We start from the raw sequence: 25,237 nt of genomic DNA on the forward strand, positions 1-25,237 counted from the left end.
CTGTGGTGCTGTGTTTTGGTACAGCTGTAGTGCTATGATTTGGTGTAAATAAAGTGCTGTGATTTGGTACAGCTATAGTGTATTGGATCTGTGATAACACATTCCTTAAGACACGTGTGCAGGCCATTGTATCCCCCTCTGCCACCTGATTCTCAGGAAGCTCGTTGGCAGGAGTGTGCCACCTGTCTTAGTGCCACCGCCATCACCCCTTCCCCTTTTAACCCAACACACTCACACACACACACACACGCAAACAAATGCAAGCATGCTCTCACACACACACACACATAAATACTCTGTGCATACAGTACCAGTCAAAAGTTTGGACTCCTACTCATTCAAGGGTTTTCTTTATTTTTACTATGTTCTACATTGTAGAATAATAGTGAAGACATCAGAACTATTAAATAACACATATGGAACCAAAATAGTGTTAAACAAATCAAAATATATATTCTATTTTAGATTCTTCAACATATCCACCCTTTGCCTTGATGAGAGCTTTGCACACTCTTGGCATTCTCTCAACCAGCTTCACCTGGAATGCTTTTCCAACAGTCTGGAAGGAGTTCCCACATATTCTGAGCACTTGTTGGCTGTTTTTCCTTCACTCTACAGTCCAACACATCCCAAACCATCTAAATTGGGTTGAGGTTGGGTGATTGTGGAGGCTAGATCATCTGATGCAGCACTCCCTCACTCTCCTTCTTAGTCAAATATCCCTTACACAGCCTGGAGGTGTGTTGGGTCATTGTCCTGTTGAAAAATAATGATAATTCCACTAAGTGCAAACCAGATAGGATGGCGTATCGCTGCAGAATTCTGTGGTAGCCATGCTGGTTAAGTGTGCCTTGAATTCTAAATAAATCACAGACAGTATCACCAGCAAAGCACCCCCACACCATCACATCTCCTCCTCCATGCTTCACGGTGGGAAACACACATACGGAGATCATCCGTTCACCTACTCTGCGTCTCACAAAGACACAGTGGTTGGAACCAAAAATCAGACCAAAGGACAGATTTCCACCGGTCTAATGTCCATTGCTTGTATTTCTTGGCCCAAGCAAGTCTCTTCTTATTGGTGTCCTTTTAGTAGTGGTTTCTTTGCAGCAATTCGACCATGAAGGCATGATTCACGCAGTCTCCTCTGAACAGTTAATGTTGAGAAGTGTCTGTTACTTGAACTCTGAAGCCTTTATTTGGGCAGCAATCTGAGGTGCAGTTAACTCTAATGAACTTGTCCTCTGCAGCAGAGGTAACTTTGGGTCTTCCTTTCATGTGGCGGTCCTCATGAGACCATGTTTCATCATAGCGCTTGATGGTTTTTGCGACTGGACTTGAAGAAACTTCCAAAGTTCTTGAAATTTTCCGCATTGACTGACCTTCATGTCTTAAAGTAATGATGGACTGTTGTTTCTCTTTGCTTATTTGAGCTGTTCTTGCCATAATATGGACTTGGCCTTTCGCCAAAAAAGGCTATCATCCTCTATACCACCCCTACCTTGTCACAACACAACTGATTGGCTAAACTGGATTAAGAAGGAAAGACATTTCACAAATTAACATTTAAGAAGGCACACCTGTTAATTGAAATGCATTCCAGGTGACTACCTCATGAAGCTGGTTGAGAGAATGTTATTTGGTTACTACATGATTCCATATGTGTTCTTTCATAGTTTTGATGTCTTCACTATTATTCTAATTTAGAAAATAGTAAAAATAAAGAAAAACCCTTGAATGAGTAGGTGTGTCCAAACTTTTGACTGGTAGTGTACATACATTCCACTTTGAAATGTCAGACTTGGATGTCCATTAATTATAATCCACATAATAATTCATATTTCCTGTTGCTGAAGGATAATTGTTCTGCTGTAGCAAACTGGCTCAAATTAAGATCCTACACCTGTACATACACACACGCACACACACACACACCCTCTCATGGCTCCACTGTTGGATGGCAGGAGAACAAGTAATGCATAATTGCTCAGCCAAGGCCAATATGTTAGCAAGTTAACTGCCAGGCTCTTACACTGCTGCTACCACACGCACATGCACACGCACGGATGCCCGCACACACGCACACATACACTGCTGCTTCAACAGGCAGAAGCCATGAACAGCTACAGCTACTACAGCCACTGAGCCCAGCAACCATGTATTCTTAGAACACCGCTGGCCTGGCTGTTCACTGCACAGTGTGAGTCACTGCAGTTGATTTAATATTTATATTTATTTATATAATTTATTTGAAACTAAATGTAGAAAATATGAAAAGTTACAACCATTTGCTCATTCTATTAAGTAACCTAAGTGCAATGGAAGATAGTTTCCACCTTCCCCTTTTCATGGATTTCAATGAGGTCATTCAGAGTTGTAATATATGTACATTTCCCCAGTTAAATTCAGCAGTAAAGCTCATAAGGTTGCTACTGTAATGTTGTAATACAGTAACAGTCAGTTTTTATGGAGTTTACAGTGATATATCACAGCATAGCCATTCTGGAGATCACAAGGTGCTGTGAAGACTGCCTAACTGTGTGATAAATAAACTCTCTGCTTGGCAGCCTAGAGGATCAGACAAAGTGTGTAACTTTATCAACCTTAGCTTATGAATGTAGCCGAGTGTTGATACAGCCTGGTCAGCTACGGGTCATCTGTGCCTTTCCTGGTTGCGTCCCAAATGGCAATCTACTCCCTACATAGTGCACTACTTTTGACCAGGGCGTAAAAGGTAGTGCACTATATAGGAAATAGGGTGCCATTTGGGACACAACTGTACTGTAGCTTAGCTCTGCCGGACAGAGAGATTTCCAACTGGAAAATGAGATCACAGATTCTTCTGACTCCAGGGTCACTGATCATGAGATGTCAGTAATGTCTGTCTCTACTGGTGTCTGCAGCGTCAGGGCTTCCTATTGGCTTCCTGGGTTTGAGTGGCACTGCGTGTGATTTATCATGACAACCGGAACAAATTCTGTTAATGAAGTCACCTTGGGTTCTATATCAACTGTCTGACTTCAAATGTTTCACAACCCACCATGTTAAGATGCGCCCCAAATGGCACCCTATTCTCTGCACTACTTTTGACTGCACAACTTGGGCTCTGGTCAAAAGTACTGCACTAAGTAGGGAATATGCGTGAATATGTGCCATTTCAGACATAGTCTTAGAGTCATCTAAATGAAAATGTAGTGTCTGCTGCTTGATAACGGGGAAAGGACAGAAACAGCGATAGCTGTCTACTGTCCTGGCTTGATATGTCTTCCTGTGGATTTTGATTTTTACCTTGTTTCCATCTTGAAATAGAAATATAATGTTTTCTAAGATTCTGTTTTCTATTTTGTATTCTTGTCTTTTCCCTTTTGTCTGTGAGCCCTTTCCTGACTCAGTTCTGAGGGTTAGAACGAGGGTGTGCTTCAGTATACAACTCTCTTCTACTGCCTTCTCTCCCATGGGCATCGGCAGGCTAGCTAATACCTTTGGCTGTGTGTGTGTGTGTGTGTGTGTGTGTGTGTGTGTGTGTGTGTGTGAGAGAGAGAGACAGAGAGAGAAAGACCCTCGTGTACAGCTCAGCTCACTGTCTGAACATATAAGTAGTGCCCACTTGCCGATGGGCAGACAGGGAACAGAGGCAGCTCATCTCAGCGTCTGAAAGCACACACACACTCCAGAAGAAATACCAGTGAAGGTGGGGCAGGAGAAGAGAAGCGTGGGGGAAGGGTATAGGGGACGTCAAATTATCCTAATGCAGAGAAGAATATTCATGAACATATTCACATTAAGTTCATGGAAAAATATGCTTTATGAATAATAATATTATCACAGTACAGTCACTGGACCAGAATAGATCTCTACTAGGATTCAACAGTGTAGTAAACTGGTTTCTCCTTTCCTGCAAGTGTAGCTAGGCCTTGGATATGTTATTCAGGGGGTATGAATCTCTGCTTCTCATCATTTGATACCATCTCACAGAGTTAGGTTGTTTACACTGAGTGGGCACTGCCTGCCTGCGATGTGCTGCCAGGGACTCACTTCACTGCCTGCCTGCGCTGTGCTGCCAGGGACTCACTTCACTGCCTGCCACCGCTGTGCTGCCAGGGGCTCACTTCACTGCCTGCCTGCGCTGTGATGCCAGGGACTCACTTCACTGCCTGCCTGCGCTGTGCTGCCAGGGACTCACTTCACTGCCTGCCACCGCTGTGCTGCCAGGGACTCACTTCACTGCCTGCGCTGTGCTGCCAGGGACTCACTTCATTGCCTGATGCAGATGTAGAAGCATGGTGGCTAGGAAAACCCCCCTAGAAAGTCAGGAACCTAGGACGAAACCTAGAGAGGAACCAGGCTCTGAGGGGTGGCCAGTCCTCTTCTGGCTGTGCCGAGTGGAGATTATAACAGAACAAGGCCAAGATGTTCAAATGTTCATAGATGACCAGCAGGGTCAGATAATAATAATAATCACAGTGGTTGTAGAGGGTGCAACAGGTCAGCACCTCAGAGCTCAGGTCCTCCAGGAGGGGAGGGAGAAGGAGAGGGAGCATACTTAAATTCACACAGGACACCTGATAAGACAGGAGAAATACTCCAGACATACTAGACTGACCCTAGCCCCCCGACATATAAACTATTGCAGCATAAATACTGGAGGCTGAGACTGGAGGGGTCGAGAGACACTGCAATGAACTACACTGAGGGAAAAGTACACTGTGCATTCAGCACCATGGACAGAACTCTTGTTAACAGGTATGCACAAAAACACAAGAAAGAGAGCGAACTACTCAATCAGTGTGAGGAGTGAAGTCTCTGATGGGCATTCACTACAGCAGTGAAGTCAGATACAGTTTCTGATGTCGCTATGCGCATGATTGCTTTGAGGTGAGAGCCAGTAAGAGATGATCCGTGCCTTGATTTCATCACTGAATGTCTGTTTGTACAAACAGTACAAACATCTTCTGAGCATGACTCATAATCTTTGGAAAGTTTTGTTCTTCGAGAAATGCATAGAACCTTATCAGTGACATTGTTTTGAATAGTTCTCCAATCACTGCATCAGACTGAAGATCGATAAGCTCAAGTTGCAGGTCAGTGGGAGCGTTATCCACATTGAAAGTGAAAGGAGAGGAAATCAACAGCATGTCATTTCCCAACACTTTGAAAAAACGGCGAGAAAGGTCACCGTTCAAATCACGCAGCGGAGATACTTCTGCCACTGGTCATCTAATAGGGAACAGACTAGTAGTGTTGGAAGATGGGTGAAATTGTTGGTTTATACTTGGCGGGTCGGGAGGAGTTATTTTCCCTTGAAGGCTTTGACAAGGCTCTACATCTGATGTGCAAAAAGGCCCTTCCCTTGTAGTTTGGAATTCAGTTCATTCATGAGGGCCATGATGTCCACGGTGAAGGAAAAATCAGCCAATCATTCTTTATCTTGCAGTTGAGGGAAATCCACATGTTTTCCTTTCATTTGCAAAAACTCAGCAATCTCTGACTTCAGGTCCCACACCTTTGTAAGCACCTTCCCCAAACTCCGTCATCTTACGTTTGTGTGGTAGGGGAGATCTGCATAACCCGACTCTGTCTCTTCCAACAGTGAGACAAATTGCCTGTGGTTTAAAGATTTTGCTCTTAGTTTACCACTTTAGTGACTGTATCCACATCATGGCTCATTTTCAGAACACATTTACAGAGCACCTCCTGATGAATAATGCAATGCAGGAAAATAATTTACTGATCTGGGTTCAGCTCAGCTACTTGATCTTGTATCCTTTTCCTGTTTGGGCACCCATCAGTGGTCACACTGGCTAACTTTTCAAAACTCAGTCCCAGCTTTGCCACACACTTATTAACCTCCTCCAATAAATATTTCCCTGTGGTTGTGCTCTTCATTTACTGCACTGAAGCAAGCTCCTCTGTAACTTCAAAGTCTGAGGTTATGCCTCATAAGAATATCAACAACTGCTTTGTGTCACGTGCATCACCGCCCTCATCCAGGGCCAAGGAGAAATAGGTGCAATCCTTTACCTTGTCTTTCAACTGTTGTTCCATATTCTCTGCGATGTCCTCAACACACTGGGTCAATGTTCGTCTTGACACTCTTGCTGGAACACCTTACATTCATTGTCTACTTTCCTTTTCTTTTAAAAATCTCATTTCTAGCTAGCTACTATTTGTAACTGTGACGTGTGTATTAGCCTGTCAGTCACTGTCTGTCCTCGTGCAGTTGTTATTTATACGTGCCTTCAAAATAAATGTCCCACAAGCGGTGGGAGTTAAATCATTACACAAAGGCGAGTATTCATTGGGCTTTTAATTTGAATAACAAATACATTTTTCAAAACTTTGCTATCGTAAAGAGATCTGAGCATGATTCCGCGGGCCATATTGGCCCTTTTCCCAAGCCTGCTCTAACCGTTCATACAGGCAGCGTCTGGCCAGTCTCCAGTTTCCCAAGCCTGCTCTAACCGTTCATACAGGCAGCGTCTGGCCAGTCTCCAGTTTCCCAAGCCTGCTCTAACCGTTCATACAGGCAGCGTCTGGCCAGTCTCCAGTTTCCCAAGCCTGCTCTAACCGTTCATACAGGCAGCGTCTGGCCAGTCTCCAGTTTCCCAAGCCTGCTCTAACCGTTCATACAGGCAGCGTCTGGCCAGTCTCCAGTTTCCCAAGCCTGCTCTAACCGTTCATACAGGCAGCGTCTGGCCAGTCTCCAGTTTCCCAAGCCTGCTCTAACCGTTCATACAGGCAGCGTCTGGCCAGTCTCCAGTTTCCCGTACCTCCTGGAGGCATTTATATGGTTTCAGGCTTTACAATTTTTCTTCTTCTTGGCTGCTGCATGTGGCGAAATAAAGTGACAGTCCTCCACTGATATCTCTTTACACAGATGTCCCTTGATAGTTCCATCCACCGCTGTCGGTTTTGGGGGGACTTTTCAACAGTCAATCAGAGGGTTCTCTTCTTCTTCGTCCAGCTAAGAGCCGGGTTTGTAATTACGTGCTGCAGGACAAGAGGACTTGTCCGTGGAGGATAGCATAGTGAAGTGAGGCCTCTCTTATCACAGATTTACCCATCAGCCCGTGTGTCCGTCTGTAGCCCTGGGCCGGGGTGATACAGGCATGCTCCGCTGCTGTCCTCCCAGCATAGTGACATTGTCATGGTCTCCTGGTGTCCACGCAACTGAGTGTGTACAGCTGTCCCAGGGTGCTAGGCTATTATTACTATGTTATTAGTAAAGGTATTTACTACAGGCAGTGCACTCACCTCCTCAGGACAATGGATGACTGTGCAAAAATACCAGTGAAATAATCTGGTTGGACTGGACATGCCAAGCATGTGTAACACCATTGTCTTGAGCCTTGAGCATTATGCAAGTTGAATGAATTCCTTCAGTGTTTATTTTCTTATTATCAAGTATTCTACTTTCAATCGTGTGCCAAAGCATTTTACAGCTTACCCCATCCTACCCACACATTCAGTCACATATTGATTATTTGACACAAAAGGTCATGGACACTTTAAAGACTGTCATACAGAATGGATTGTTTGTAATAAGCATCAGCCGATATACGCTGTCTGAAAAACCAAGCACAATTGACATAATACGAGTAATATGGAAAAACCCAGCACAATCTAAGAAATAGCCTGCATTGGGTATGGAGCTTCCAGTGCTTGGAAACAATGGAAAGTTCAAGGTTTTCACAGTATGTCAGCCCTTGTCCTCCCTGCAGCAGTAACAGGAGACTTCTCCTTCAAGTGGAGAGGCTCTGACTGCACTGCAGGCTCCCCAGTGAGATGGCCTTGACCATGGAACTGTGCTAGAAGGCTTTCAGTCCCCTCTCTGTTTCAGACACACGTGCACGCCCACGTACACCGGCACACACACACACACACACACATGTGCACACACACGCACGTAGCATGCACACAAACATGCCAACACCCACACACACACACACACACACACACACACACACAAAAGGATAAGCTACAAACACATTTGAAAGCACCAGATAACCTTGTGTAATGTTTTGTCCATTTTGCTGCTTACAACTGTGTATAACCTCTAAATTTTACTGAAAAAAATATGCAATCAACACACCGCAAGTTTTCTTACATTACAAATGAGCCATCTATCTAGCCTTTATTAAACTATTGACATGCATGGGGCTGTCAGAGAGTCTTTAAAATGCTTGAGTGATCATGCAGCAATCATATTTGAGCGAGCTGGAGCTGGCTGACGGCTGCTGCCAGCCGGTCGGTTGGTCCTCACTCACTCAGTCGGCTGGAGAGATGAGAGATGAGTCAGACGTAAAAGTCACCCCTTGGACGTGCTGAGAGGGAGGAGAGAGAACGAGAGAGAGAGAGAGAGAAAGCGTGGGAGGAGAGAGAAAGAGAGAGGGAGGAGAGCGAGCGAGGCGTTAAGTGTTGCCAGTCCGTGTGAATTTTCCTGTCATGAACAATAAGTGGTCTCTAATTTTTTCCACTACTCAGTTGGAAAGATACTGTACTGCACTGTGTCCCAGGCTATGGTGGCATCACAAATGGCACCCTATTCCCTTTGGACCCTGGTCAATAGTAGTGCACTATATAGGGAATATGATGCCATTTGGGATGCTTACTATCTCCCTCCTCCTCCCAGTATCTAACTGGGTCAGGCCTGGTTATGTGGGAAGTGGTGTGTTAATGGTTCCTGACAGTCGGGTGTCTAGGACAAACACTCCTGATAAGACCAAATGCTTTGTTTACATCCCAAATGACACCCTATTCCTTATATAGTGCACTACTTTTGACAAGGGCCCATAGGACTCTGGTCAAAAGGTAGTGCACTAAGTAGGGAATAGGGTGCCAGTCGGGATCCAGAACATTGCTTTACCAGGAGTCCCTATGGTCTAAATTCTACAGATGCTAGTGTACTGGAACTGGGTAACAGGCCAGACTGCTCTCTCTGTCACTTCCTTCTTATAAGCATGGTTTATGTTGCTGGTACTACCAGTGTTATGTTATATTTGACATTTTTATACTAAAAAAAGGGATTAACAGTAATGTTTTAAATGAGAGTACCTTGCGGAACACAGAAAAGGTTGACTTAATATTTGAAGTTGAAGATGCAGTGTCTTTAAGTTTCTCAATGTGAGCACCCCCTGGTGGTTCAGATCCCTGCTGTGGACGGGCTGATACTGTCTGTCCTGGCGGTTCAGATCCCTGCTGTGGACGGGCTGATACTGTCTGTCCTGGCGGTTAAGACACCTGCTGTGGACGGGCTGATACTGTCTGTCCTGGTGGTTCAGATCCCTGCTGTGGACGGGCTGATACTGTCTGTCCTGGCGGTTAAGATCCCTGCTGTGGACGGGCTGATACTGTCTGTCCTGGTGGTTCAGATCCCTGCTGTGGACGGGCTGATACTGTCTGTCCTGGCGGTTCAGATCCCTGCTGTGGACGGGCTGATACTGTCTGTCCTGGCGGTTCAGATCCCTGCTGTGGACAGGCTGATAGTGTCTGTCCCATTTTTTGTTGCTTTTCTGCTGCCAGAGAATTATCATTACCATCACTTATCAAACCTCTATGCCCAATCTCTCCCTCCCTTCAGCCCTCCCTCCATCTCTATTTCTCTCTTTCCCTCCCTCCCTCCCTCCCTCCCTCCCTCCCTCCCTCCCTCCCTCCCTCCCTCCCTCCCTCTCTGTCTCTCTCCTTCCATCCCCAGATAGGTGCAGTAAAATGTGTTATTTTACAGCAGGGATAATCAACTAGATTCAGCTGCGGAAGGTTTTTTTCTTGAGCGCATGGTCAGGTGGCCTGAACATAATTGCAAATAATTTGTAGTCTGTAAATTGACCACAAGAAGCCCAAACAGATATAATGATTGACTAAAGCATAATAATTTCAAACCTTGCTTACATTTGTATACGATCAAATCAAATGTTATTTGTCACATGCTTTGTAAACAACAGGTGTGGACTAACAGTGAAATGCTTACTTACGGGCCCTTCCCAAAAATGCAGAGAGAACAAAAAGAGAAATAATAACACAAGGAATAAATACATAATGAGTAACGATAACTTGGCTATATACGCGGGGTACCAGTATCAAGTCGATGTGCAGGGGTCCAAGGTAATTGAGGTAGATACTGTATGTACATATAGGTAGGGATGAAGTCACTAGGCAACAGATAGATAATAAACAGTAACAATAAACAGTAACAGCAGCGTATGTGATGAGTCAGCTTGGGCATACTTTGGAACAGATTTCCAAAATGTAAATCACTTGGAGCTGTTTTGCTGCTGTTTTTACAGTCTTTTATGTCTTGGGGGGCCAAATAAATTCACCTGAGGGCCAATTCTCCAGTTGGGGAACCCTGTTTTACATGGTCAGCCATAGTAGTGCAGAGCTCCTGGAGCAAATTGTCGGCTCGGGTATTCGAATCAGCGACCTTTCGGTTACTGCCCCAACACTCTAACCGCTAGGCTACCTGCCCACCATCCGTCCATCCCTCACACAAAGAAAAGAGAGACATCCCTATTCTGTGAACCATGATGGATGAGACAGATGGGCAGAATTCAGACGAGGACAGGGAGCCCACATGGACTCTGTGTAGACTAGACATTCTCTTACTTTTAAAGAGATCTTACTGTAGACTGTGAGATCCTTCATGAGAATGTATAGATATTCATAGATCTTTGGGCTTAGTTCTTATATAGCATTAGTGTGATGCATACATGTATTACTTGGTTCATTACCCATCACTCTATTCTTGGTTAAAAATTAGTTGACAGCGTTAACAGCACAGTATTAAAGCTTCCATTACAGATTGTAATATGATGCTGATTGCTGTTGAAAGTCGAGGCTGCGATGTCGTAGTCTGTATTACATGTTAGTGCAGTAACCTCAATTCATTTATGCAGGGTCATTAATTGTTGTTGGCAGGTGTTGTTGTTGTTTACCCTCTGTAGGAGGGTTGTTTGTGTCATAGGCTGAATCCTAAATGGCACCCTATTCCCTATAGTGCACTACTTTTAACCGGGGCCCATAAAATCAGATGTTTGTATACTGTACATTGTCATTGCAGTTTAGTACCTGCACCTGAATGCAACAGAAAAATAACTGCCAGTGTGGAGTGACAACATTACATAACATGTCACCATCTAATACCCAAATAAAATATGAACGGCAACATCTAATACCCAAATAAAATATGAACGGCAACATCTAATAATCAAATAAAATATGAACGGCAACATCTAATAATCAAATAAAATATGAACAACAACAAAACAAAAGTATTGTCTCAACAAAATTGTCGTGTTATGAAAATCAGTATCATTTTCATATTGAGACCAAGCACATTACACAACAAAAAAAATATATTCTTAGATATTTGGTATTATAACCGTTACTCAAAGTGGAACCATGTAACAGTAACATACAGTGTGTACATTTTGACATGAATATCATTCCATTCCCAGTGTTAGCCAGACTCTCCAAGCAGTGGAGAGTGATGATAAATGTTTCGATAGAGATGGAGCTTGTTTACCATTATTCAGCTGCCAGACAGTGGCTGCTTCCTATTCCCTACATAGTGCACTACCTTTGACCAAAGCCCTATGGCACTATAAAGGGAATATGGTGCCTATTTGGGATGCAGGCAGTGTATGATGGAGTGCTGCTCTCTCCCCTCCACAGAGAGGTAATGGCTCCTTGCCCCAGGTGGCCTGGGATGCCATTTCTCCCCCCTGCTTTTAATTTGATTACATATTGCATTGTCTTTGTGATGCTCTAAGTCGTCTCCCATTGCTCATTGCTTCATATTGCAGTGTAAATTACTGGAGGCAATAAGGCTAGGGTGTTGGAGATTGGTGAAAAACATCATTTGAAAGAGATTGAAGGCTGAAATGTTGATATCAGAAATCAAATTGATGCAAGTGAGACCTCCGAATACAATATGTAATTAAAAGCATTTGAAAAATGACTCTGGAATTGGTTTTGACAACTGGATGGTGACATGGTCTTTAGACACAAAATATTATAAATATTACTTATCAAGTCACCTTCCTTCTCACGCTGTCATATTTCAGAGAGCAGAAAACACACCACGATATATTAGATTATTTTCAGGGATCACTGTTATCATGATCAGGTAATGTGATTACATCTGTGTACTGTATCACAAAGTGATGGGGTTGTTATTCCCATCCAATGTGCTCAGAAGCAGTCCCCGGTGCGACACAGCATCCCATTCTGGGCTCTGAACTCATAGACATAGAACCAGGCCCTTTCCTTCAGTGAATGGTTAAATATTGAGAATTTTTTTGAATCCAGGCTGTTTTGTTCCCCTCAAGGTGCCTCTGATACATTGAGTTAACATAAAGCAGCACCCTGGACACGGGGTGACAAATGAAACTCCCATGTATATTCTCGAAGGGAAAAAGGCAGCTACTCGCTCATAGAGGGAGATCTTTCTTCCGCTGCTCACTGTTTCTTATACAACAATCTGGCCTGTGATACTGTGTAACAAAAGATGGAGCACACTGAAAAGGGTATATATAAAATGGAATGATGGGGATATGGAAATAATATAATACATGCAATGAAAACCTGTATCTAGTTTACTTTTGCAATGTGTATTCAAAATGTCTCATCATACCTCAGACATTTCGAAACCTGCAGGTATGCAAATTGTTAACAAAATAGCCAAATGACCCTTGCCCGCTTTGTAGTTTGTTGGTAGTTTCAAAGATCCATCCATGCAGGTTATGATTTGGGAATCACTCAGTGTGATACAAATGAACTTGCTCATTCTGGTGTTGAGTTGCCGTGCTCTAGTTAGGCAGCTGTTCATTAAGAGTCTGTGGAAGAGGAGAGGAGAATAGAGGAGAGGAGAGGAGAGGAGAGGAGAGGAGAGGAGGCTGGATGTGGGGAAGCCACGCTCCACAATGTGGTGTTGCGATGCCAAAAGTATTGTCTAATGAAAGACTGTCTGGCTGTAATTACATTCAAGCACCAGGAAGAGAAGTCCCGCTTGTTGCTGTGTACTTGTTGGATCCCTCCCATGGACAGCATTGGGAGTCTTTTCATGTTCATTTGTCTGTTTACTTGTTTGATTGTTTATTTTATACTCATCATGTTGCGATGTCTGGTTGTAGTTAATTGACTGTCTGGGTTTTTATGTCATTGTCTTTGTGGGCATGTTTCACTTGCTAAGGCAGTGCGTTACCACTGGCTGCACACAAGTTTCTGCTCTGCAAAGCATGTGCTGGACAGTGGCGTAATGGCTATGGAGTAGACTGACTCTAGTGGCTGTGGTTCAGTAGAAATGGCCCAGTGGTCATTACGTATGTGTGTAGCCCAGGTGGTCTGGCTCTGACAGCATTATTAAGACATCCTTTTTGACAGGCTGGTCCATGGCAGACATGGTGGTCACGCTCCCCTCCTCAGGTTCAGAGCTTAGTTCAGTTCAATCAAATCACCCATCTGAAGCCGCCCAGCGTAATTATACTGGATTCTGCATAAATTGACGAGAGCAAAGAATTACTGTGATAGATTAAAACACTCATTAGATAGGCTATTGGATGGATTTGGAGAACGTTATAGAGTTGAGTGTTATGTCTCAAATGGCATCCAATTCCCTACATAGTGCACTACTTTTGCTCTATAAGGCCCCGGTCAAAAATAATGTACAATAGGAAATAGGATGCCATTTGGCACCTAGAAGAGCTCTCCTCAGGTTATTTGCATATCCTTCATCTGCCGGATGTGTCAACAAAGGAGGTGCTTTCACATGGAAAACAAAGTGAATGCCAATTATGCACAGTTTTTCATAACATTTTGTTCTTCCTTTAATATTAGTCCTCCATGAATTTCAATTAAACCTCACAATTATTTCCTCTTAAGGCAGTGGAAGGAAAGAAGGAAGGAAGGTTTCAACGTGAGTTTTATAAATCTATTTCGGGTACGATTCGCCTTAATATATTCAACAGTTGCAAAAAGAGATGGAAATATAATTTACCAGTAAGAAAATATACATACGTTATTGCTAGTTCAATCACCAAGAGGTAAATAAACCTTGATTTTGCTTTTATATCAAATACCCTCAGGCCTATTTAAAATACACTCAATGCCTTAAGCACATTATTTAATCTAGTGCTAGTTATTAACCAATTGCGTAGAAATAGATAGACAGTGGTGATGTGTGTCCCAAATGACTCCCTATTCCCTATTGAGTGCCCTACTTTTGCCCTTGGTCAACAGTAGCGCACTATATTGGCATAGGGCACCATTTCGACATAGACTGTCTCTCCTTGGAGCAGCTCCTCTAACCACCTGCTTCACATATTCTACTATAAGAGAGATTGGCTGCCTTTCCTTCCAGTTCTCTGCTGCCAATGACTGGAAGGAATTGCAAAAATTGCTGAAGTTGGAGACTTATATCTCCCTCACTTACTTTAAACATCAGCTATCTGAGCAGCTTACCGATCACTGCAGCTGTACATAGCCAATCTGTAAATAGCCCACCCAATTTACCTACCTCATCCCCATATTGTTTTATTTTACTATTTTGCTATTTTGCACACCAGTATTTCTACTTGCACATCATCATCTGCACATCTATCACTCCAGTGTTAAATTGCTAAATTGTAATTACTTCGCTACTATGGCTTGTTTATTGCCTTACCTCCTTACTCCATTTGCACACTCTGTATATAGACTTTCTATTGTGTTATTGACTGTACTTTGGTTTGTCCGATGTGTAACTGTGTGTTGTTTTTGTCGCACTGCTTTACTTTCTCTTGGCCAGGTCTCAACTGGTTAAATGAAGGTGAAATATATTTTTTTTTAATTGACAGCAGTCTAGTCTCACACAAGCTCCTGTTTCTCCCGTTCCCAGTTCACCAGAAGGATGCAGTGGAGAAGGAGGCCAAGGTGATCATTCTGGAGGCTGGAATCACAGATGTAAGTTTCCTTCTTTCTATGGGCTGCATCTCAAATGGCACCCTATTTGTCCTTTCAGTTGTTGTCCTATGACATTGATTTGACTGGTTTCCTCATGGGCTGCTACAGCAAAGCATATTTGTGAGAGTGTCTGTTTTTCTGAGAGCATAAAGACATACTTTGACAGATTTTGTGTCGAAAATACATGTAAACAGCGAACATGACAGAGCAAATAAACTGGACAAACTCTTTATTTTCTGTGCTCAGCAGTCAGCAATATAAAGCACCTTTATGACGGTGGACGTGTCAGGTGAAACAGCACCGGCTGCCACTGAACCTCAATTTTCAGGACCCACGTTTAACTGGCTGGCTGGCTGGCTGGCTGGCTGGCTGGCTGGCTTTCCTGGGCTCATGTCGTGAACATTACCATTCTCTACCACGTCTCTATTAAATATACCATGGAGTGTCTCTCCTATCTGTGTTACTGATTTAGCAATGACTGTGTTACATTCAGGCCAATAAGAAAGAAAGAAAAAGAGAGAGAGAGAGAGAGAGAGAGAGAGAGATGTATACTTTGACAATGTACAGTATGTCATTTAACTTGCCATGTCTATAATCTATTGAATTGAGAGAGGGAGAGAGAATTAATTCAATACTAGAGGCCTGAATGCCTATTATCACCAATTGAACTACTGTTGTGAGAGGGAAGGGTATGTGTCCCAAATGGCACCCTATTCCCTATGTAGTGCACTACTTTTGACCATGGCCCATAGGGGTCTGATCACATTTCTTGGTATTTTAGCTGTTGCAGGAGCAGCAGCTACTCTTCCTGGGGTCCACATGAAACATAATACAGAACATTAATAGACAAGAACAGCTCAAGGACAGAACTACATAAAATATAAATAAAAGGCAGTCTACATATCAATACATACACACAAACTATCCAGGTCAAATAGGGGAGAGGCGTTGTGCTGTGAGGTGTTGCTTTATCTGTTTTTTGGAAAAAAACGTTTTTAAAAATTGAAGCATTTTGCATATGAGTGGCCCCAAATGTTTTTTATATTGCACTATGTAGGGCATAGGGTGCATTTGGGACACAAACAAGGCCTATTCAGATTATGTCTGGTGCTGCACTGCTACCTCAATCTTCTTTGCCTAGCCTGGGTCGGGTGGAGAGTGCTACTCCATTTCACAATTCTGCTCCGAAATGGATTCTCTGAGAACACTGAGATGGATCATGTCTACTGTAATCAGACAGAGACTGAGTTAAGTTTTTTCAAAGTGCCCTCCTTCAAGGTTTTTCTATTCTACATACTGTATGTTCTGCTGGATATACTATATTTTTCTCATTGTAGATTGTAGGAGTCAGAAAAGGTGATGACGGGTAGAGCACCCATTTAATTTGTCAATATCTGAGTTTGAAATAAAACAGAAAATCACATTTGATGTTATAGCTATACCATTAGACAACACGGGCATTGGTTGTTCCCCAAATGTCACCCTATTCCCTATATAGTGCTCAAGTTTTTAGCCAGAAGCATACCACCCTGCATACCACTGCTGGCTTGCTTCTGAAGCTAAGCAGGGTTGGTCCTGGTCAGTCCCTGGATGGGAGACCAGGTGCTGCTGGAAGTGGTGTTGGAGGGCCAGTAGGAGGCATTCTTTCCTCTGGTCTAAAAAGTGCCCCAGGGTAGTGATTGGGGACAATGCGTAGGGTGCTGTCTTTCGGATGGGTTGTTAAATGGGTGTCCTGACTCTCTGAGGTCATTAAAGATCCCCATGGCACTTGTTGTAAGAGTAGGGGTGTCAAACCCTGGCTAAATGCCCAATCTGGTTACCTAATAATCCCCAGTTTACAATTGGCTCATTCATCCCCCTGTAACTATTCCCCAGATCGTTGCTGTAAATGAGAATGTGTTCTCAGTCAATTTACCTGGTAAAATAACGGATAAATAAAAAAGGTTTTGACCTAAGCCCTGTAAGGGAACTATATACGGAATAGGTTATTATTTGGGAGACAGGCATTGTTGTTTCCAGACTTCTTCAACACAGGTCCAATTATGAGTAGTGTTATATAAGGAATCTGGGCAGAAGCCAGATTATAATTTTCCTGAAGTAGCTACCACTAATCCTAGTCAGTTCCCTGCGCTGCTTTGTTCAGCTTGAGTTGTTCTCCTTCCAATCTGTCCTCAAAACTGTGTTTTAGACAGTAAGGGGAAGGAATTAATCAAAAAGAAAACAGAAGCGTGGTTAGTGATTAGATAGCCCCACACAGCAATTTTAATTGATTACAACCATGGTGGCTACAAGTAACCTATCCTGGGAGAGATTGGTTGTGTCCCAAATGGCACCCTATTCCCTATGTAGTGCACTATTTTCGACCGAAGCCCTACAGGCCCCTGGTCAAAAGTAGTAAATTAAATAGGTTATAGGGTGCGGGACAAAACCACTGACTGCACAACTCTGTCTATAAAAAGGATTAAAGCTATCTGTTATGGTTTTACCGCTCTAAATACAATACGCTTTAATGCCTTTACTGTGTGGCTGCCTCCTGATGACATGTTATAATTGTTTTGATAGTAATAAACAGACAAACATTGATTTCATTTGAAATAAATGATTTATTATTATTTAATTATATGGCTGTTTAACCCATTTCACATAGATTGGAAATCAATCTCATGCCTAGATGCCCTATCAGAAACATTTGTTGATATTGTATAGGAATATTACAAAAGTTTAATTAATGTGAATGATGGAGCCCCATTTCAATGGATCAAGAAACAAATATATACAGTGCCTTGCGAAAGTATTCGGCCCCCTTGAACTTTGCGACCTTTTGCCACATTTCAGGCTTCAAAGATAAAGATATAAAACTGTATTTTTTGTGAAGAATCAACAACAAGTGGGACACAATCATGAAGTGGAACGACATTTATTGAATATTTCAAACTTTTTTAACAAAACAAAAACTGAAAAATTGGCCGTGCAAAATTATTCAGCCCCTTTACTTTCAGTGCAGCAAACTCTCTCCAGAAGTTCAGTGAGGATCTCTGAATGATCCAATGTTGACCTAAATGACTAATGATGATAAATACAATCCACCTGTGTGTAATCAAGTCTCCGTATCAATGCACCTGCACTGTGATAGTCTCAGAGGTCCGTTAAAAGCGCAGAGAGCATCATGAAGAACAAGGAACACACCAGGCAGGTCCGAGATACTGTTGTGAAGAAGTTTAAAGCCGGATTTGGATACAAAAATATTTCCCAAGCTTTAAACATCCCAAGGAGCACTGTGCAAGCAATAATATTGCAATGGAAGGAGTATCAGACCACTGCAAATCTACCAAGACCTGGCCATCCCTCTAAACTTTCAGCTCATACAAGGAGAAGACTGATCAGAGATGCAGCCAAGAGGCCCATGATCACTCTGGATGAACTGCAGAGATCTACAGCTGAGGTGGGAGACTCTGTCCATAGGACAACAATCAGTCGTATATTGCACAAATCTGGCCTTTATGGAAGAGTGGCAAGAAGAAAGCCATTTCTTAAAGATATCCATAAAAAGTGTCGTTTAAAGTTTGCCACAAGCCACCTGGGAGACACACCAAACATGTGGAAGAAGGTGCTCTGGTCAGATGAAACCAAAATTGAACTTTTTGGCAACAATGCAAGACGTTATGTTTGGCGTAAAAGCAACACAGCTCATCACCCTGAACACACCATCCCCACTGTCAAACATGGTGGTGGCAGCATCATGGTTTGGGCCTGCTTTTCTTCAGCAGGGACAGGGAAGATGGTTAAAATTGATGGGAAGATGGATGGAGCCAAATACAGGACCATTCTGGAAGAAAACCTGATGGAGTCTGCAAAAGACCTGAGACTGGGACGGAGATTTGTCTTCCAACAAGACAATGATCCAAAACATAAAGCAAAATCTACAATGGAATGGTTCAAAAATAAACATATCTAGGTGTTAGAATGGCCAAGTCAAAGTCCAGACCTGAATCCAATCGAGAATCTGTGGAAAGAACTGAAAACTGCTGTTCACAAATGCTCTCCATCCAACCTCACTGAGCTCGAGCTGTTTTGCAAGGAGGAATGGGAAAAATGTTCAGCCTCTCGATGTGCAAAACTGACCCCAAGCGACTTACAGCTGTAATCGCAGAAAAAGGTGGCGCTATAAAGTATTAACTTAAGGGGGCTGAATAATTTTGCACGCCCAATTTTTCAGTTTTTGATTTGTTAAAAAAGTTTGAAATATCCAATAAATGTCGTTCCACTTCATGATTGTGTCCCACTTGTTGTTGATTCTTCACAAAAAAATACAGTTTTATATCTTTTTGTTTGAAGCCTGAAATGTGGCAAAAGGTCGCAAAGTTCAAGGGGGCCAAATACTTTCGCAAGGCACTGTATATACAGTACCAGTCAAAGGTTTTATTTGTACTATTTTCTACATTGTAGAATAATAGTGAAGACATCAAAACTATGAAATAACACATATGGAATCATGTAGTAACCAGAAAAGTGTTAAACAAATCAAAATATATTTTATATTTCAGATTCTTCAAAGTAGCCACCCTTTGCCTTGATGACAGCTTTGCACAACCTTGGCATTCTCTCAACCAGCTTCATGAGGAATGCTTTTCCAACAGTCTTGAAGTAGTTCCCACATATGCTGAGCACTTGTTGGCTGATTTTCCTTCACTCTGCGGTCCAACTCATCCCAAACCATCTCAATTGGGTTGAGGTCGGGTGATTGTGGAGGCCAGGTCATCTGATGCAGCACTCCATCACTCGCCTTCTTGGTCAAACACAGCCTGTGGGATGGCGTCTCGCTGTAGAATGCTGTGGTATCCATGCTGGTTAAGTGTGCCTTGAATTCTAAATCAATCACAGACAGTGTCACCAACAAAGCACCCCCCACACCATCACACCTCCTCCTCCATGCTTCATGGTTGGAACCACACATGCAGAGATCATCCATTCACCTACTCTGCATCTCACAAGATACAGCGGTTGGAACCAAAAATCTCCAATTTGGACTCATCAGACCAAAGGACAGATTTCCACCGGTCTAATGTCCATTTTCCGCATTGACTGACCTTCATGTCTTAAAGTAATGATCGACTGTTGTTTTCTTTGCTTATTTGAGCTGTTCTTGCCATAATATTGACTTGGTATTTTACCAAATAGGGCTATCTTCTGTATACCACCCCTACCTTGTCACAACTGATTGGCTCAAACGCATTAAAAAGTAAAGACATTCCACAATTAACTTTTAACAAGGCACACCTGTTAATTGAAATGCATTCCAGGTGACTACCTCATGAAGCTGGTTGAGAGAATGCCAAGAGTGTGCAAAGCTGTCAAGGCAATGGGTGGCTACTTTGAAGAATCTCAAATATAAAATACACTTTTTTGTTACTACATGTGTTATGTCATAGTTTTGATGCCTTCACTATTAAATAAAGGTTAAATAAAAAATTATAAAAAATATTCTGTAGAAAATAGTAAAAATAAAGAAAAACCCTTGAATGAGCAGGTGTCCATACTTTTGACTGGTACTGTATATATTTTTATTGTCACATACACCAGATAGGTGCAGTGAAATGTGTTGTTTTACAGGGTCAGCCACAGTAGTACAGCACCCTTGGAGCAAATTAGGGGTAAGTGCCTTGCTCAATGGCACGTCAATAGATTTTTCACTTTGTTCAGCTCAGCTATTCAAACCAGCAGCCTTTCAGTTAGTGGCCCAACGCTCTAACCACTAGGCTACCTGCCGCCCACTACTAAGCTACCTGCCCAGAGAGAGAAGGCTTATCTGTTTACCGGCATACAGACATTATCCCAGCTCAAATTTCCTTTACAAAGAGAGAAAAATATTGGGACATCAGTGCTATGGAGAAAAATACATCTGCATCTATTGTAATAGATATTTAAATGTATCTGTGAAAATGTTATCAATAGGCTATTGAAGTACTACCTCTATTTTTATGCCCAATATATCAGCATCCACATGGGGTTTGATATGGTAATAAGGCCCAGCGTGCATGCAAAATGGCAACCCTTTCCCTATATAGTGCACAACTTTAGACCAGACCTCTATGGGCCTGGTCAAAGTAGTGCACCATATAGGGTGTCATTTGGGATGCATCCCCACTATGAGGCCTGTGGCCAGGGGCATGCTGGGATAGCGCTAGAGTTATTCACCAGATCAGATGCTGCTCTTGGACCGCTATGGTGCTGTTGCACATAACTATAAATACAACGGGTAGGTGACTCTCACAGTTCAAAACCAAACAGACTCACATATAGACTCTCGATCACAATCTCCATCTCTGTCTCAATCTCTGTCTGGTTTCTGTGCTATCACAGTATTTTAGAGCTGTAATGCAAAGAGCTGTACTGTATTAGTCGTGTTGTACCATCTCAGCCTCAGTGATCTCAGCAGGGACTCACTGTTGGTAGTGACATATGTGTTTTGGGTCTGTAGTGTGTAATGTATTGGTATGTACTCATAGGGTACATTTTTGGTCTTCTTAACAGCCCTCGCAACTCACTATTTTCATTATTGGGAGGGAGGGAGGGAGGGGCTGAGCAGTGTGAGTTAATTCCTGACCTTTAGAGCAGGTGGGTTCCCGGGGCTGTTGCGGTATGAGGAGACAGTTTGTTATCATCAACTCCTTCCCTTCTGCTTTGTGAACACATTAAGCATCATCATGTGACTCAGGAGGGGATCTCATCAGATGATTTCTGCAGAGACAAATATGAAAAAGACAATTTTTTTATACAAGTTTCTTTGGTATTTTTTGTATTTTATCAGGATCCCCATTAGCTGTTGCTATAGCAGCTGCTACTCTTCCTTGAGTCCATAGAAAACATGAAATAATACAGAACTTTATTAGAGAAGAACAGCTCATGGACAGAACTATATAAATGTAAAAGGTCACACATAGCCTACATGTGTGTACATACACACAATATCTAGGTCAAATGGGGGAGAGGCGTTGTCCGGTGAGGTGTTGCTTTATCTGTTTTTTGAGAGCAATCATGACATATATAATACTGTATGTTTTCTTGAATTTGTTCTGGATTTGGGGACTGTGAAAAGACCCCTGGTGGGGTAAGTGTGTGTCTCAGTACTGTGTGTAAGTTGACCATGCAAACAATTTGGACTTTTCATAACATGAATGTTTCTTATAAAAACAAGAAGGGATTGTTTTAGCCAAGAAAGACTGGCATGCGTAGTATTGATATTAGCCCTCTGATTACAGTGAAGAGCTGCACCTGACCTTCTTTGCAGCACCTGACCATATGACTGGGCAATAATCAAGATAAGGTCAAACTAGAGCTCTTTATCACAGACAGACCTCTCCCCAACTTCACAACCATTGAATCAATATGTTTTGACCATGACAGTTTGCACACCAAGTCATTTTGTAAAGTGTGCGCAGGGAGTCGGGAAGCAAGTTCAGGGAGTGAATAATTTAATAAATGAACGAAACATAATACAAAACAAGATATACGAACAACGCACAGACATGAAACAGAAACAATAATGCAGAGGAACCAAAACGGAGTGACATGCATAGGGCAGGTAATCAAGGAGGTGATGGGGTCCAGGTGACTGTCATGAGGTGCTGATGCATGTGACGAGGGTGGCAGGTGTGCGCAATAATCAGCAGCCTGGTTGACCTAGAGGCCAGAGAGGGAGCACACGTGACAAATTTAGTTTACTCAACTTGTTCAACAGCCACATTATTCATGATCAGATTCAGCTGAGGTCTAGAACTTAGGGAATGATCTGTACCAAGTACAATGCTCTTAGTTTAATAGATGTTCAGGAGTTTAATAGATGTTCAGGACTAGTATAATAGATGTTCAGGACTAGTTACTAGCCACCCATTCCTAAAACCGACAGCAAATCTCTGTTTAGGTTTGCAGTGATTTCTCTAGTTGTGATTGCTGATGCGTATAGGGTTTAATCATCAGCATGCATAGACACACAGACTGTTTAATGTCAATGGCAGGTCATTGGTTAAAAAAATTATGTTAAATAATTGACGACCAAGAGAGCTGCCCTGCGGTACAACACCCTTTACATGTTTAACATTAGATAAGCTTACATTAAAGAATACCCTATGTGTTCTATGACAGAGGTTGAAAAGCCATAACACAAACGTTTTTTCAACAGGTTATGGTCAATGATATCAAAGGCTGCACTGAAATCTAACAATACAGCTCCCACAATCTTCTTATTATCAATTTCTTTCAACCAATCATCAGTCATTTGTGTCAGTGCAGTACATGTTGAGTGCCCATTTCTATAAGAATGCTGAAAGTCTCTTGTTAATTTGTTTACAAAGAAATAGTATTGTATCAGGTCAAACACAATTTTTGAGTCAGCAACAGGCAGACAGCATTGTGTCGAGGCACAGAAATGGGGAAGGGTATCAAAAAATGTCTGCAGTATTGAATGTCCCCAAGAACACGGTGGCCTCTATCATTCTTAAATGGAAGAAGTTTGGAACCACCAAGACTATTCCTAGAGCTGGCCGCCTGACCAAACTGAGCAATCGGGGGAGAAGGGCCTTGGTTTAGCAGGTCACCAAGAATCTGATGGTCACTCTGACAGAGCTCTATAGTTCTTCTGTGGAGATGGGAGAACCTTCCAGAAGGACAACTATCTCTGCAACACTCCACCAATCAGGCCATTATGGTAGAGTGGCTAGACGGAAGCCACTCCTCAGTAAAAGGCACATGACAGCCCGCTTGGAGTTTGCCAAAAGGTACCTAAAGACTCTCAGACCATGAGAAACAAGATACTCTGATCTGATGAAACCAAAATTTAACTCATTAACCTGAATGCCAAGCGTCACGTCTAGATGAAACCTGGCACCATCCCTAATCTGAAGCATGGTGGTGGCAGCATCATGCTGTGGGGATGTTTTTCAGCAGGAGGGACTGGGAGACTAGGAAAAAATTAACTGAGCAAAGTATAGAGAGATCCTTGATGAAAACCTGCTGCAGAGCTCTCAGGACCTCAGACTGGGGTGAAGGTTCACCTTCCAACAGGACCACGACCCTAAGTAAACAGCCAAGACAACGCTTTGGGACAAGTCTCGGAATGTCCTTGAGTGGCCCAGCCAGAGCCCGGACTTGATACTGATCGAACATCTCTGGAGAGACCTGAAAATAGTTGTGCAGTGACGCTCCCCATCCAACCTGTCAGAGCTTGAGAGGATCTGCAGAGAAGAATGGGAGAAACTCCCCAAATACAGGTGTGCGAAGCTTGTAGCGTCATACCCAAGAAGACTAGAGGCTGTAATCGCTGCCAAAGGTCTTTCAACAAACTACTGAATAAAGGGACTGAATACTTATGTAAATGTGATATTTCCGTTTTTTTACAAACCTGTTTTTGCTTTGTCATTATGGGGTATTGTGTGTAGATTGATGAGAGAAAAAAAAACATTTGAATCTATTTTAGAATAATGCTGTAACGTTTCAAAATGTGGAAAAAGTCAAGGGGTCTGAATACTTTCCAATGTTTGTTTGTTTATTGTGTGTCTCTTCTTGGACTTCTATTTAATCTGCATGGCGGAAAGTTCAGTTTTACAGCGTGATTGAAATTGAAAGGCAAATTTCCTGCTTTTAGCGGAGACTTCATTCATGCTATGCGCTGGCTATGTCGGCTCAATCGGAAATTACCTTTACATTTCTATCACGGAATCTGTAACGCTTCAGCTTTACAGATTGAATAGAGCCCTTTGATTTAATAATCAACATTACAGCGTTGTCTTGCACAAATGTCTCATTATATTAATTTAATGTAATTGAAATCATAAAAGGTCAAGGTAACATTTGTTCAGTTGTAGGCTTATACTGGTATTGTTGCTCAGTTGCTCATATGCATTTAATACATTACTTTAGTAGTAATATTGTTGTTTGTCTTCCTCCTATACAGTGCATTGCGAAAGTATTTGGCCCCCTTGAACTTTGCAACCTTTTGCCACATTTCAGGCTTCAAACATAAAGATATAAAACTGTATTTTTTTTGTGAAGAATCAACAACAAGTGGGACACAATCATGAAGTGGAACGACATTTATTGGATATTTCAAACTTTTTTAACAAATCAAAAACTGAAAAATTGGGCATGCAAAATTATTCAGCCCCCTTAAGTTAATACTTTGTAGCGCCACCTTTTTCTGTGATTACAGCTGTAAGTCGCTTGGGGTATGTCTCTATCAGTTTTGCACATCGAGAGACTGACATTTTTTCCCATTCCTCCTTGCAAAACAGCTCGAGCTCAG

The 25,237-nt window shown here is 42.5% G+C and overlaps 1 protein-coding gene across 1 annotated transcript in view; it reads left to right on the plus strand.

Moving 5' to 3' along the window:
- Positions 1 to 25,237, plus strand: part of LOC139376045 (receptor-type tyrosine-protein phosphatase N2-like) — a 144,579-nt gene that overhangs the window by 63,219 nt on the left and 56,123 nt on the right. Inside the window, exon 14 of the mRNA XM_071118167.1 lies at positions 14,876 to 14,940. Within this exon, the coding sequence (XP_070974268.1) occupies positions 14,876 to 14,940 (65 nt within the window). The remainder of the gene's footprint in view (positions 1 to 14,875; positions 14,941 to 25,237) is intronic.

Source organism: Oncorhynchus clarkii, chromosome 20 (assembly GCF_045791955.1).
Source record: "Oncorhynchus clarkii lewisi isolate Uvic-CL-2024 chromosome 20, UVic_Ocla_1.0, whole genome shotgun sequence".
NCBI lineage: Eukaryota > Metazoa > Chordata > Actinopteri > Salmoniformes > Salmonidae > Oncorhynchus > Oncorhynchus clarkii.